Source organism: Dermacentor variabilis, chromosome 2, assembly GCF_050947875.1.
Source record: "Dermacentor variabilis isolate Ectoservices chromosome 2, ASM5094787v1, whole genome shotgun sequence".
In the NCBI taxonomy this organism is placed as follows: domain Eukaryota; kingdom Metazoa; phylum Arthropoda; class Arachnida; order Ixodida; family Ixodidae; genus Dermacentor; species Dermacentor variabilis.
The window spans coordinates 205,884,686-205,901,087 of NC_134569.1; the positions used below are offsets into that span (position 1 = coordinate 205,884,686).

General features: G+C 46.0%; 1 protein-coding gene across 1 annotated transcript; it reads left to right on the forward strand.

Moving 5' to 3' along the window:
- The first annotated feature begins 420 nt into the window (after nt 1-420).
- Nucleotides 421-6,539, forward strand: LOC142570645 (uncharacterized). Its single transcript, XM_075679006.1, has 3 exons — nt 421-444; nt 4,555-4,704; nt 5,889-6,539. Exons 1-3 carry the CDS (start codon nt 421-423, stop codon nt 6,471-6,473), a joined length of 759 nt encoding a protein of 252 aa, XP_075535121.1. The 3' UTR covers nt 6,474-6,539.
- The last annotated feature ends 9,863 nt before the right edge of the window (nt 6,540-16,402 follow it).

Sequence of the window (16,402 nt, forward strand, 5' to 3'; positions counted from 1 at the left end):
TATGTGTCGCAGCTTTAGCCATAATATGAAGCTTTCTTGGAGTGTCGGTTCTTGATGAGGAGATTGAAACTAGTCGGGCATCCATATGGGAAAACCGGGTGGCTTCGTCGGCGAGGTCATTGCCAGCCATGGCGGTATGTCCAGGCAGCCACCGGAATATCAGTTCATGCTCTTTAGCAATAGCTTATAGCTTGATAGTGGTCTCCTGTTATTTCACATGACAGCCGCTCATGTGTCCTATGATATATGGAAAAAAATGTAGACTCTGAAGAGCTGCCTTAGAGCCCCAAAAAAATGACCCATTTTTGAGGTGTCTCTTGCAGGAGATATTTTACTGCAGCACGCAGGGCAGCAAGCTCTGCCGCCGTTCATGTTTTCATGTGGGATAGCATGAATTCGATTGTGGTTTTCATAGCCGGAATGACAACGGCGCCTGAAGAGCTGGTAAGGGAGACCAAACCATCAGTATTGATGTGTATTCGGGTGTGAGGAAGCGCTAACTGGAGCCATGGCATGCTGTTCTAGGAGCTTGAGCGTCTTTCAAGGTGCCGGCTACGCCAAAGTGGGCGGGCAACCAACAGCACAACAGGGAAGGCTTGCGCCGAGGCTTTAGAAGTTGTTGGCGCGCCAGCCGGCCAATGGAGATCAGCAAATCAAAAGATAGGTGTTCAAAGCTGTAGGGGAACTTTTCTTGTAGCGCAATTTGTTTCTCGTTGAGCAATAACGCTCCCGTTTTCCAAGCCAGCAACTATAAGTACCCTCACGTTTAGACCCCCGAGAACCTTTCATGACAAACCGTGATTGAACAGATAGTCATTAATGCAAATCGTTCCATTGGTTACATAAAGTTAAACTTCTCCATCGTGCCTACTAACCTAAAGGGCCTTTTGTATAAAACACTTCTCCGTTCAAAACTTCAGTATGGCTACTCCATCTGGGACAAAAATGTTCAGTCGTTATCGTTCTGCCTCGAAGTCATCCAAAACCGTGCAGCTCGTTTAATTTTACCTAGCCATTGCCACACTGCGAGTGTAACATCAATGAAATCATCTCTTAACTTGCCTGACCTATCACTTCGTTGTCAGTTTGCTCAACTCTTTCTTTTTCATAAAATATACCATTTCAACCTAGTCCTATGTAACACAATCTTCACAGCACCCTCTTTTATTTCTTCAAGCAACGACCACGAGTTCAAAGTTGGTGCGTTTAATTGTAGTAATATGTATTTTGATTGTTTTCTACCCACCACAAGCACGGACTGGAACCACATTCTTCCCTACTTCGCCTCCATTATAAAATGACAAGAATTTTAAGACCGCCATTTCAACTCACTTCATGTAATTACACCACATTACGCTCTCGACTCTGTAATGTTATAAACCCTGCGAGTAAATAAATGAAATCAACTGAAGCAAATCGGCTAGTCAGTCATATAACAATAGCATTTAGGTGGTACATGGGGCTTCTTTGGTATCTTTGCAACCAGTCCAACCAGTTGAGCACAAACTTTAAGCATTGGGTACGATTCCGACTTGCCTCCCGTTTCGAATTTGTGCATAGTTCGAATGAGGAAATTTTGGAACAAAATTGCATACGAATATTCAATTATACCGAAACACGGGTTCAAAATATTGGTTTGCATCACGAACGTCTTAATACGTTCATATAATCTATAAGATACCTGAAATTAAGAAAGAACGCAGGGATTTTGAATAACTGGAATAAAAATTTCTAGCACCTGGACATCTGCGACTAAAGTTATCGAGTGGCCTTTCTTGAAGGTGCCATACACTTAACTGCCACAGAGCTCTAAATTCTGATAAATATCGTCAACTACCAATCCAAGATTACTGCACGTTGATCAGTAGGCTAGCGAAATGCATAATTTTGCAGCAAGGCGTCTGTAATCAGTTCCAGACAGTTCAAACTTTCAAGCATTTGAATCCTTGCTTACAAACGTCGCCCGCAGAAATGCAGTCGCTCTTGACATGGACGTCAAGATTTGCTTCAGAGCGGACACGCCTTTGACTTAGAATGAGGACTCAAGGCGCCATCTCGCAAGACAGTGCAGTTTTGCAAGATAGGAAAGCAAAGCGACGAGTGCTAACCAACAAAATAGGTTGCGACTACGTGTCACGCAGACGCAACGTTCGGACAAGTGTCGCTGGCTGGTGTATAAAAGCCAGCTGCCCAAGAGAAGCGGCCAGAAAACATTTGCTGTCGCATCAACGTCGCTCGCCGGACCGCAGCTGTCTTGACTTAACCTGCGAGATCATCGTAAGAGCAAAAATGTTTGCCACGGTGAGAATTTATTTTATAGTAATTTCAGGGCACATCATTTTCATTTAACGAATGCTGCCTTATTTTTCTCTTTCTGATGACTTACGCAATGTGTGGGAGAGCTTGTTTATTATACAGTTGCATGTCGACCTATTATGACTTGTAATGATGTTCATGTTGAAGAATAAATTAGAAGAGCTAAAGATACCTGGGCACGACTGGTAACAGTAGAAGTCCTCACCATCTAGTCAATATTTTCTTTCTTGCGCTCTATTAATTTACTCGGCATTATGAACCAGGCAGCCTAAGAATACGTCGTGTTGCGCGCAAATTTATTGTTTTTGTAGCAGCTGTAAATCAGTTGCACGCGCATTTATATACGGACCCTCAGGGGCCCTTCCATCTTCGATTAGGCCTAATCTGAGAAATCTTCATGTGAACGTCGTGAACTAATTTCGCGCTATTCCCTCTGCTGATCATGCCCATCAAGACAAAGTCAACAGGATGCTAATATGCTGCATTAATATTCCTGTTCGTTTGTTCTCTGTGGTGTTTTAATTTCATGGGTTAACTTTTCCAGTTTTGTTTATTATTTTCACATTATACCTACGGTTGTACTTTTTACATCCTCCTCCTTAGTCCATCATTACCATAACAGATGTACCATTAAAATATTCAAACTGCTCGGTTCATGAATAATGAGATTTTACATCCCAAATAAGCACTGGGGTTATGAAAGACGCTATAGTGGGGAGCTGCAGATCAATTTCGACCTTAACTTAGGTACCCGACCGTTTTTACATTACCCTTTCAGCGAAGTGCGGCCGCTGAGGATTGCAAGATGAAATTAATAAATAGCAGCTTCACGAAGGACGAAGTAAGTGCGCACCTACGCAGTCGGTCACATTTAAAAGCTCTTCACTTTATCTGGACATAAATTATAAAAAAGGCAAAAAGAATTAGGTGTCAACACTCTCGATTTCCTTCAACGTGTGCGAGCGCTGTCAACAGTTCTTGCGAGTTACACGGAGCAGCTGCGTTTCATAACAACCCGAATGAAGAAGAAGTGCGTAGTTTATTTCAAGGCTGAAGAGGGCTCTTTGTATCAAATGGTGTTCAATTCACTTTTGCTAACTCCATCAATGAATCTAGACGTCGTAGATAAAGGGTGATCTCTTCGCTTGATATACACAGATAAGGTTTTTCACGAAAGTGAGAACCTAATCGTCAAAGTGTAAAGTACGGCGAAACCAAGCCGTTCAGCAGAAAATGATTCTGGAATGCACATGCAAACACTTATCTCAACAAGATCACAAGTACAAATTCTTCACTTCACGTAGTATTACCTTCGGAAGCTACAGGCAAGTACTCTCATTGTATGCATCAAAAGAAAGAGTACAAAACTCCATTTACAGCACCAGTCAAGCAGTTAGAGCCCCTTGCTGGTCTAAATACGAACGAGGAAACGAATAATAAATGCCCTCTAATGTGGCCGTGAAAAGCTTCTTGAACATTTTAAGAAAACGTAACCGATTTCTTGCAGAGGCTACTGTGTACATGTGAGATGAATATTACTGCACTGCGTGCAGCAGGGAATTTACAGTCGTGTGCCAAAAACTGCGGTAATCGCTTGGTATCGCTTCCGTAGTACCGTCATGCAGCGTCATCAAAATGAGCTAAAACCTACCAACGCTATTCGCTGATTTGGTGATCGCGAGAACAGTCTGGGCAGCACATGTTGCTAATTTTGAGTGAAACAAATGAAAAACATACGTGCTGTGGATGTCGAAAGCACGGCAAAATTATTTCATCTTTTCATTATGCGTAGCTGCTTCACCGGCGCGTGGCCTTCGAAATCGAAGCGGCGTATTGCGTATCGTGGTCTACCGCGGCCGCCAAGGGGTGGCGCGACGAGCGCTTTGCCTACGTAGCTTCTCTACTGCGAAGCTTCCAGCACTGCACTGCCGTTGAATAGAGAGCGAAATTCAGATATCGGTGTGATAACTACACTCTGGTCGAAGAATTTGAAAAATTTTTAAACACGAAATACGTGAAAAGACGTGCTTTATAAGTGAGATCTTTCTGTGAATAGATAAAAAAGTGTTTCAGCGCCCCTTTAATGCATATCCTGCTCGAAGTTTTGCGAACACACCGCTGTTTCGCAGTGCCTTTAAAAGGTGAACAGGCATCACGCTGGGGCGAGGCCCCACGTGACGTGTGCTCCAACGTTTTCGTGCCTTTGTAGATGAAAAACGCTCTTTTTGTTGATCCCAGTTTCAAGTGCTGCTGGTGCACATCGCCGTGGAAGCCTACGGCTTACACCACCACCACCAGCAGCCGCCACAAGCCGGATACAGGGGCGCCGGCTTCGGTGGCTACGCTGCTGCGGGGACACCTTACGGAGGATACGACGCCTATGCCTCTGTGGGTACCACTTGCTCTCTCTACGCACGATTTAATCCCGGACATTTCAGCGAGCACGCAATACTTCCGGTCACTTGTCCTGGCGGTTGACACTGGCGTGAATATGAGCGCATACATTTTCTCAGCCACAGTAACAACGATATACTTCGCTTTATGAAATCATAACGTCTTTTACTTTCTGCTTATGTATGTACCGTATTGGGCCATGATCTGGCTCGCCCGACTCGTAGCTAGTACTTTAAGTTAGTGTCAGAAGTGCTGGCGCGGGAGGATACTGCTCAAAGCAAGTCTAGTTCTCGCCGAGACAACCTCACCACCTTTTATCTGATTGAATCTTCCCCCTCGCTGTTGCCAGCTGAATTTAGCGGAAAATTTTGCTTTCTGCGCTTTTGTCCCTTCATTCCTTACCTTATCGAAGAAACAACTGCCCCCTGAAAGTCTCCCGCGGCTATTTGCGCGAGCTCACCTGGAGTGCGCATAAAAGCGCGATATCTTTACACATTAAAATCAGGACTTTTGCATAATATCGACATTGTCTTGCACATTTTAAGCTAGCCGTCGGTTATCAAGAAACTGTGAACCCATTTTGCTAAAGCTAGGTACAGCAAGGTTTACGATGGGCGACAGCACGTATTGCGCTGATAAATACTTCGAGAACTCCACGCACACGAGGACGTTGTTCGATGACGACGTTACTGTGTAAACAAACACGGCACAGTGTAAAGAATGCACCTCTTACCTACCAAACATTCTTACCGAAGGGACAAGCCTTCGTGACAAGGCCAATTTCGCGAGCACTCTCTTAACCGAGTTCCTCGTACAATTGCACGGTGAGACATTTAGCATTCTTTCTTTTCGTCCTTAATAACGATGCTAGTGACAAACCCATGCCTGCAAGGCTTAGCTGATCTTATGGGTTCAGGACTATGCTGCTAAGCTTTCGTCACAAAACAGGCAACAATTGATTTTCCAATTCCTCTCTAAAATGTTATGTACTACGCTTTTGCATAAGTGTTTGCTGGCTAGCTACCCAACACAGGGTAGACAGTCGGTACTTACACTGGGTAACCTCCCTATCTTTCCTCTCGTTTTCTCTCTCTCTCTCTCTTTCTCTCTCTCTCTGGCTCGCTCTATTTGGATAAGGGTTGCGAACGAAAAAATCTCGTTCCTCTTCTGGCTTACAGCCACCTCAGCCGTACAGTTTCGGCTACGACAACGTGGACGAGTACGGAAACCGACAGTTCCGAAGCGAGCAAGGTGATTCCAACAACGCCAAGACCGGCTCGTACGGATACCGTGACGTCAACGGCCTCTACCGTCGAGTGAACTACGTGGCCGATGTGAACGGCTTCCGGGCCACCGTGGACACCAACGAGCCCAGCACCGCCCCTGGTGCCAGCGCCGACGCGGTCTTCAACGCTGCGCCAGTCGTCCCTCCGGTTCCCTCAGGACGTAGACAGATTGGTGCACCTGGAGCCTATGTCGCCGGGGCGGCGGGGCCGTACAACGATGGTGCCTACAGCGGTTACGGCGGATACGGACACAACCCCTACGGAGGTGCTGCTGGAGGCTACGGATACACCCCGTACGGACGTCAAGGTTACGTTGCCAGTAGCCCAGCACTCGGCGGATACGCTTACGGCGGCCAACCACCTTACGGCTACGGTGCCACCGGCTACGCTGCGGGCAACTCGCCGGGTGTCTACGGCTCCCCTGCTGGACACAGCAGTTGGCCTTCCGCTCACCACGCATACCGCCGCCGTCGTTAATGAAGCGATCTGCAAAACTATTAGTAAAGCTCTGAAAACGCGGTGTTATTTTCTGAATAAAGTGGGAACATTGCGGCTAAAATTCTTGTCCTAAACAAGAGATTATAGCTCGAAAACAGAAGGCGAATCACAAAGTCAGATGTCCAGAATTCTGCATGTAAAAAAAATCACAGGAGATTATCTTCAAGAAACCATTACCTCCTTTCTACTAGCAACACGTGACCATTAGCGAATGTATTTAGTGATCATTTTGTCTCTTGCGCATTCCGAATGTCTTTCTTTGCACTATGGCAAAACTTACTGGTGAAAATCAAGGTATACGTTTCTTGAGTTCTAAGGCCAGTAAATGTTAATCTCTGGATCAGCACTTTGTTAGCTCTAGTTATCAAAGTGAATGGGTAGGATCGCGCATCTTTGAATTCTAAGTTTAGAGAGACACAATTATGTTCCAGAAACGTATATATACAATGGTGTACCAACTCACCGCTGCAAGTAAATCACGAAAAGTCTGCTTATTAACGCCTTTTTATATCAGGACGGAATTTTTTTTGTACTTATACAACGCAACGAGAAGCCTGCATAAGCATAAGGTCATATGCGCAGCATGGCTCGCTGGTACAAATAATCGTACACGGTAAATTTGTACATCAAAAGGGGGGTAAATAGGCCTTTTGCAATGATGACACACTAAACATGTAAATTGGCACCTATTAAAATAGGCGATTTTAGGCACACCCTACACTCTTTAAAAAGTTTGCAACCTTTAAGGGCTATCTTCTCCCACAACAATAAGCGCCATCTGCCTTGCTTGCGTTTCATTTGGTTAAGGTTGTGAGCCCGGTGTTGCCAGGTGACGAAAGGCATGCGCGTTATCAGCGTGACACATAATTCTGGACAGGGATTTGAGGAGCGCAGACTTTTCAAGAAACGAATCGCAATACCGGCAGACGACCACTATTGCGTGGATCATGGCAAGCCCCAAGAGGTGCAAGCTTTTTTAAGAGTTTACAACAACGGTGTTTATGTTAAAACACTAAAAAAAACTAAACCAAAGCGTGCCACATATACCCTTCGTATACCCTTCAGGGGGTCCCGTACAGTCTTACTATGGGACCTCCTGGGTATGGGACCTCGCGTTATCAGCATAGAACAGTTTACACCCTTTGGAGTGCCCCTTCTGATAACACGCGTGCCGTTCGTTACTGGAAAGGTCCGGGCTCGCAGCGTTAAAGAAAGGAAACGCATCAAGGCAGATAACGATTATTGTTGTGTGGCAGAAGGGGCAAGCCAAAGGGTGTAACTTTGTCTAAGAGTGTTGTTGCCGCAGGCGTCACGAGAACGTAAACATCACGTTCTCGTGACGCCTGCGGCAACAAGGACGTTCCACGCCCGCCGCCAAGGTTTGTGAGTGATGGCGCTGGCTAACACTCCCAGGGTTTACTAGTACACATAAATACCCAAAAAAGTGGATGGGGAAACAACGCCGCGGTAGCTCAATTGGTAGAGCTTCGCACGCGAAATGTGAAGGTCGTGGGTTCGGTTCCCACCTGCGGCAAGTTGTTTTTTCATCCACTTTAATTAACATTAATTTGTCGTTTCTTCATTCCATTTAATAAGCACAAGTAATTTCCCCTATGTTGACCTTGGTGTCATTGTTTGTTGGCTTCTCATGATATGACTAATAAAAAATCGGGCCCCTCGGTTAACCCCCGTTCTTCTCGATTATGTCTCTATATATATATATATATATATATATATATATATATATATATATATATATATATATATATATATATATATATATATATATATATATATGTGTGTGTGTATATATATATATATTGTATGGAAGATGACGAACCGTGCGGACCGAGTCAGAGCATCGGCAGCATCAAGCGCGCAGCAGAGGCTCAAGCTCGAAAACTGTTCGGTGCATCTTAGGACCGGCGGTCGCTACGAATCCCAATGAATCTCCTTTATAAGTGGTGGAGGTGCGGTGTAACGTTCCATTCTACGATCCTGGAACTCCGTTCTCGGACTCTACCCTCCGCTATGCCGGATGCCGACCAGCAGAATCTTCCATCGCCACCCGCCCCTTGCGCTGGCACCGTTCGCCAGCGGGAGCCTCCTATCTTCAGCGGAACCGACGACAACGACGTTGAAGAGTGGCTGTCGTCCTACGAACGGGTGAGCGTTCACAACAAATGGAATGACTTGGACAAACTGGCTTACGTATCATTCTACCTCACGGGCGTGGCCAGTCTCTGGTTCAGAAATCATGAGAAGGATATCCGAACATGTTCGGCGTTCAAGACGTCGATTACGGAAGTATTTGACCGACCCGCGGTCAGTAAACTCCGAGCCGAGCAGCGTTTGCGTACACGCGCACAGGACACGGGTGAGACATTCACCAGCTATATAGAAGACGTGCTAGATTTGTGCAGGCGCGTGAACGCTGTCATAACGGAAGCGGAAAAGATCAAGCACATCATGAAGGGAATCTATGATGACGCGTTCCAGATGCTTCTGGCCAAGGACCCGTGCACTGTTGGCGACGTCATCAGCTTGTGCCAGATCTATGATGAATTACCTAAGCAGCGAGCTCTGACAAGGCGACATCCCACACCAAATGCGGCGTCACTCTGCAGTGTGACCTCCGGCCCAGAACAAGCCTCCCTGATAACCCAAATCAAGGATTTCGTCCGCGAAGAAGTCGCACGACAGCTATCTCTGGTGTCCGTCACTCAGGAATCTGCCAGCACTTTACCGTCTCATCTCCGTAACGTGATCCATGAAGAGGTCGCGGAAGCGCTGCCGGCTGTTCACCAGCAGGATGTCATGACTACACCAGTCACATATGCTACAGTTGCTGCAATGGCCCCTCGCACTGTGCCCATGCGTCGCTTCCAGCAGCCTGTGCACCGCCCTCCCCCTCCCAACCCCTGGACCACCACTGCCATCGCTAACCCGTGGCGTACGCCGGACAATCGCCTTGTCTGCTTCGCATGTAGGTGTCCCGGTCATGTCGCAAGGTTCTGCCACCGCCGATCGCAGGCATTCGATGACGATCGCCGAGCGCCCTATGTGCCGCCTGATTCAAATGCGCCTTACGGACCCTTCGACCCATCACCAGCTCGCTCCCAGACTGATCGCCGTCCTCGCTTCGAACGCCTCCGATCACCCCCTCCACGTCGCCGATCGCTTTCCCCTATGCGTCGACGACCCGTCTCTAACGAAGAGGCAAACTAGACGACGCAGTTCCTGACGCAAGAACCGCGCAAGTGTCGACATGCCGAAGTCCTCCTCCTTTACCTGCCAATGTCATTGATGTGTTCAACGAAAATGTCGCCACAGTCGCACTCGTCGATACCGGTGCCGCTATTTCAGTTATGGATTCCAGGTTTTGCCGTTCGCTTCGTAAAGTGACGACGTCTCTGTCTGGGTTGTCGCTTCGAACAGCGAGTGCTCAACCCGTTTGCCCTACCGCTGCTTGTACTGCCCGTGTGTAGGTGAAGGAGATGTAGGGTGAATGTAATGCTTAGACTACACTGGCTCCAAGTCATTTGCGGAGTTTGCGTTCCGTATGGGTAGGCTGTATGTATGTAGGCTGTATGTATAAAATAGGTGATCTACTACCATAATTGCTAAAGAAAGCAATATACTCCGCCCTTTTCTTTTACTCAAAGCTAACTTATAGTGGTTTGATTTGGGGAGCAACTACAGCAAAGAACTATAATAAGCTATTAAGCTTGCAAAAAAGAGTAGTCCGAATTTTTGAAAACTACCATGGTAGGCCACGTGACTTACCTACACACAATCTCTTCGGCAAACACTTACTCATCTGAGCAAATCAATTATTTTATTATAGATTACTCTTACATATAAAAAATACAGGCTCCATGAAGTCAGCATACCCACTTCTCCTCGATACCCATTACGTTATCAAATCAGAACAATACCTGTAGTATAGTGTCGCCCCCTGCCAGATCTCTGTGTTATCATACATTTATGTTTTGAAGTAGTTTAGCTAGATGGCGCACCCCCCTTCTGTCATGTGACTAGCTGGGACCAATCAGGAGGTGTCATCTGGCGTGTGAAGTCCTTTTTAGTAATATACGGCCGCGAGCCGGCTAGGTCCTAGCCCGGTTTTCATCAGGAGCACTTAGCTCCGAGTCTCCCTCACTGCGTCGGCGCTCGCCGCGCGTTCGCTGGGCGCGGGCCCCCACTTTCATGCCGCTGCCGACGCCGTTCACGCATACTAACTACGGACGTCAGGATATAAACTATCAAATACCAAGGCTACTAAACATCGTTGAGCAAGAAATAATTTCTATGCACTTCATTTTAAGCAATGCATAAAAAACCTTCTTATAACAATCAAATTATTTATAGATAAAATGCTATTGCACTATACAATTTTTGCACCATATATGTATGCCTTAATTTGCGCTGTATTGTGAATGTACAAACAAACAAAAGATGAAGGATAATTTTTTTTCACATAGTCATTGTATAATGTACACGTTATGCTGTTTATTTGTCTTTTCTACGTCGTACTTTCTCGTTTCTTGTCATATTTGCTTTTTTCGTACATTGAATCATCATGAAAGCCGAACGCGCTTAGAAGCAAGAGCCCCTGTCGTCCCCTATGGCCTTTAGTTCTTGTTTCCTTTTTCTGTAATGAAGAAAGAAGTAAACTTCAAACCTCAAAAACCTTAAACCCTGCAGCTGGCCCAAAGCGCATTTATAAATGAAGCTGCAGACAGCTTGGCCAAGGCTTCTATCAGCGGCCCTGTGATTATCCTTCTTACAAAGACGGGTTTCATCACGTCTGTCGGGTATAGAAGATATACATCTTTAACATCCAAATCAAATCTTACATCATACTGAGGACCGCACCACTTACGATTCCAGTGGAGCAGGAAATCTTGCAAAAGCAGACAGACGGAAGTGACATTAACGAGATTGCGTTGTCGACTCCCGCCTCCAAATTTATAGATGCACCGATTTGGTCTCGCAATTTCCCCTTTGTGCCATTTTTGCAACTCATTAGACACGATTGAACAGTGTTTACTGGAATGCCCGCATTTATCCTCCCTGAGAAAAGGGACTATGGAAATTACAGTGCTAAGGCTCGCCAAGCCATTGAACACTCAGTTGCTGTCTTTCGGAGTGTCTGTGCTTGAGCACTCACAAAGGAATCTAGACATCGCCATGTAAAAGTTCATTACTGCATCAAACCGACTTCATTGTTGACCATATTATTCATTTCATTCCTCCTTTATGGCCTCATTTAAACCATATATACTATGTTTGAATGACTGTCTACTTCATTGTTTTTAGCTTCCCTCGCTTTAACTTATTCATCAAAATTACAGATATTTAAACTGATTACCTTAGCACATATGTAAAATTTGCCCTACTTTTGCCAATCCCCGTGAGTGGGTATGCGACAAACACGTCAAGGTTATCATCATCATCATCATCAACTGTTTGCACCACGCGCGCAAGCAGCCAACCCGGCCCCTAGTTATGGCGGCCAACGACGTAGAAAGGCTTCAAACCGAAGCACAATCTCTGTGGCACGGCAGCGGCCGTCCAAAGGCGCGACAACGGGACGGACGCGATAGTTCAATGGTGAAGTCTGTCCCCCAATAGTGTGGGGTCCGATAAAACAGGATCGAAACTTTTCGGGCAACCCAGGAGCTCGAACAGGGATCCACAGCAACACTTCGTCTCCAGTGTGGAAGGAAACGGCACAAGTGTGATGCATCATAGAGAGTTTTGCGGTCTTGCTGACTGGCATCGGCGTTGTGGCGGGTGCAGTGGTGACACCGGGCAACGCCCGAAACTAACTGCTCACACACTGATGTCGACGAGAGCACCAGCACACCAAAGAAAGAGAGGGCAGAGAGAGTGACCAGTTGACGCCAATACACGAGGAAAAAAATGGCGTGTATTCCGTAGTGCTTTGCAGGTCGGTGTTTTATGCGACAGTGAGGAATGACGGAATCAAAATGGTATTTAACCGACGTAGTTGCCTCATTCTTCGAGGGTTGTAGCAGAAGAAGTTGTAGAACACAGAAAGCAATGAACAGACGCGGACGAAGCTGCCCCGTCAACTGATTTCTCTATTGAAGTTCCCGTTCTCTTCATGTCGTCGCCAAATCTCGTCCCTTCTAACTTCCTGGGGCTTCGCTATAAAAACGACTTCTTTTGTTGTCAAGGCTACGGATGGTGTGTTTACATACTGCACTGCTGCTAGGCTTACTTCTAATGCTTCGAGATTCTGTTGACCTAACCTATCGCCACTTATGCCCTCTGCAAGTAGCGCCTATGAAAACAACGCGTGCGCCAAGCGGGAAAGCGGTAGCGATGCGGACATGGCAAATATTGATGATGCTTACGCAATTATTAATCTCTCAGTTGCGCCATGTTGCGCCTAGGCCACCTAGGCAGCCAGGCGCACTGCTTGCTCATTTTTACGAGGTGGGCCGCTCATGATTTGAGCTGTTGCAAGAATGCCGATGTGTTACATGGCCGCTGAGTGCTCGAACACCTAATTGAGCCCAGGTAACGGTTGCGCAGTACACAGCGCTAAGTACAGGAAGGTCGAGCGGAAGGCCGATTCTAAGGCTACATGTTTGTAACAAAATATAACCAAAGCATCCGATACAAATGTCGCCTATTTGTTTGCAACCGTACTAGCCACGTGACGTAGCTCGGTATCGTAGTGTAGAGGGAAAAGAAGACGTTGCTGAATCACACATGCGTCGCGTGAATAGGTGGCGTCTGGTCTCACAACGCATGACGCTGTGGCATTTACATTTACCCTCTTACTCGGTGTTCGGACAGAGGTGTCACTGGGCAGTGCGTTAATCAACTGGAGCGGTAGTAGTCGCGTTTAAGAGAGCTCGCTCTGCCGTACTAGGTAGAATCCATCAATCTTAAACCCATTTTCATCAGGAGTTATAAGCCTTACAATTGCGCCATTGGTTGCACAAATTTGACGGTTGGCCGTCTATAGCGCCCCTCCGCGTTCGACCCGTAGGTACCAGAAATGTCGCGAAAAGTCCCGGGAAGCAAGACGGTGGGATACCAGTCTGCGCTCGGCACCTTTGACTACGGTGGGACACAACGAATAGGGAGCCAGCTCGATTGCAAGGCTAGGTCGTAGGACCCCCCGCCGCCCTACTAGCTGAATCATAAATCAAGCATCGTAACGAAGCTTCGTAACGCGCGAATAAATGTATTCGGTTATGCGTTATTTCTGCGCCTTAGCGCCCATCCCCCCATAGCCGCGCACCCGAGGCGTTTCACGCACATCATTGCAGCTGCACCCCATAATACAGCCTGCCCATTTTTGGGTTTTTAAGCTGCACTTGGCCGGGGTTGTTGGAGAAGTATGGGAGAGGCCTTTGACCTGCAGTGGGCGTAACCAGGCTGATGATGATGATGATGATGATGATGATGATGAAGCTGCACTTTCTTTGTTTAGCCCCCAGGGTTTCCAGTCGCTGCTTCCTGCTGCTGGGTTGATTGGTATCTCGGTGGATATATTTGTAGACATATGTGCCAAGGTTACGCGTGCGCCGAATGCAAGTACGAGCAAAGGTGCATAACCTCCACATGCTGACCGACAAAGTAGTGCATGTAAGCGAGCCACTGTTCTTCGTAATAAAACAATATATCCTACATAAAACAAGAAGGTATGCTCTAAAGCACACTGACCTCTCAATAGAATAGCCTAGCGCAACATAATAATTGGATTCCTTGCAGTACTTAATTTTCCTTTATTTAGCCATTTGGTATGTGGCGATGGCTGCGCGCACATTCTTGACCACCCTCCACAACGGGTTTCCGCCAAAGTGGCATAACATGTACAGAATCTTTAAATGCAGCAAGTCGTTTGTCATACTTATCTACGCCATACACTTGTCACCACCATTTATCATTCACCAAGCGTCATACAGCGCTTTTCCCCTCGTCACATCACTCCGCGGGTGTCCCAGTCTGTGCATCCACCAGATACAGGGCTTCCACTACCGTGTAGCTTAGGATCGGTGAAGGTAATAAGCGTAAAAATATCAAAAAGAAAGAGTTGCACGCTCTATAGGATGAAATAAAAAAACTGCACGCACCGCCGCTAGTTGTATATGATTGAATACATGCCGCTTTGCTGAAGCTTCGCTGCACATGGATTTCAATATGTATGTTGGATCTGCAGAATTTTCGAAACACAATAGAAATTAGCAGCGCAGGGATGTAGGTATAGGCTTGGAGATGCGCGCCAGCAATTGATATGCGTCGATATACGTTGAAGAATACACGCAGCCCTACATAATATGTGCAGGACAATGACAAGGACAATGAAGTACACCAACTGAGTTGTCTCCTCAGTATGCATGAGATAATGAATAACCAATGAAATTCGCGCAATACCGTCATGATGTCAATATTTCACCGTACGCACTTGCTGATCATTTATCCCTTAGCTCGTCACAACACACGTTCGCGTGCAAGACTTTCCGCATCACGAGATGGTATATTCGTGCAATTCATTGAAGCAACAGTCGAACATCTTCGCCCTCTATTTTGTCCTCCTCTCCTCACGAAGAATAGTCAACGAGAACAGCCCCCTCCTCTCCTTACCTCTTTATTCGTCCTTTCCCGCTCTCTCTTGAGTGTTCACTCTTGTCGCACAACCAGACGCACCAGCTTACTTCTTATTCTGTATTTATTTTGCAACATAAACCGCTCTGAAAATTCGAATCGTTACTTTATGACTGTATTCTGCGCAAGCCTACATGACTCACTGGGTAGCCTACAATTAGAACTCTTTTTTTGTCATGAATTTACCAATCATCTCGGTTATTGCACTTCTGTTTTCTTTTTTTGGTGTTCAATACTCTGCACTAACGCCGCCTAATGGGATATTTATGGCATTTTTTATGTTATGTTTTTATTTAGCATTTCCTGTACTCACCCTTGTTATTCCTTCCTGAAAAGCAGCAGTGATTATAAACGTATTGCTGCACGAAGGAAGCAATGACTATATTATGGTAGCTATCCCCATTATGGGGGACTGCCGCGTAACCAGCGGTTAAACGGCTGGACGGAGAGGAAACATGAGAGATACATTAGGGCAGTAAAAAGGTTGAAATTGTACAAAAGAAATTAAAGTAGTAAAACTGCTGCTAGAGACATTTTTTTTTTCAAGACGTATGCCTTATGAAGAGATAGCAAATTTGAAGGGAATAAATTTTAATACATTTCAGACTGAAATTTTGCGACACATTCATTAATGAATCAGTAAGTTCACGCGATATTCTGCATGTGTCACAAAGGAACTCGCAGACCGCCACGCACACATTCTGTGGCAGAAATTCACTCTGGATGCCTTGAAGGAGAGAAGGTTTAAGTGTTTTTTTTTTCTCTTGATTGTACATCAATGGCTCGTTAATACAATATGATCAATGCTTTCACAATCTGTGCACATATAGCATAGAGGGAATGGCGCCAGGCCAACCTGCACACAGAAATAAATATCGAATGGTAGAATATGGAATCGTAATTTTGTAAGACTGATTCTCAATTTACGAACTGCACAGCATTGATTGTCCCAAATGAAAAGCAAATAGTTAAAGTATGTTGTTTGGAATGTCTGTTTTGCAGAGTTTTGCAGAGTATCTAGCCCCGTGATGAAAGCCCAAGTCGGCAGAACATACAGGACTGGTCCATCTAGAGATGTACGCTGTACACTGTTTCGTTTTATTAGCAAACCACGGTCACCTGGTACACATATCGAGTGGACCAGACCGAATGTCGAAGGGTTTGTGGTTGCATACATTAAAAAGCGTGTTGTCTGGGGATGAGGTGAGTGCTCTGCAGACTGACACTGAATCGGTCACTTTTACAGCTGTTTTTGA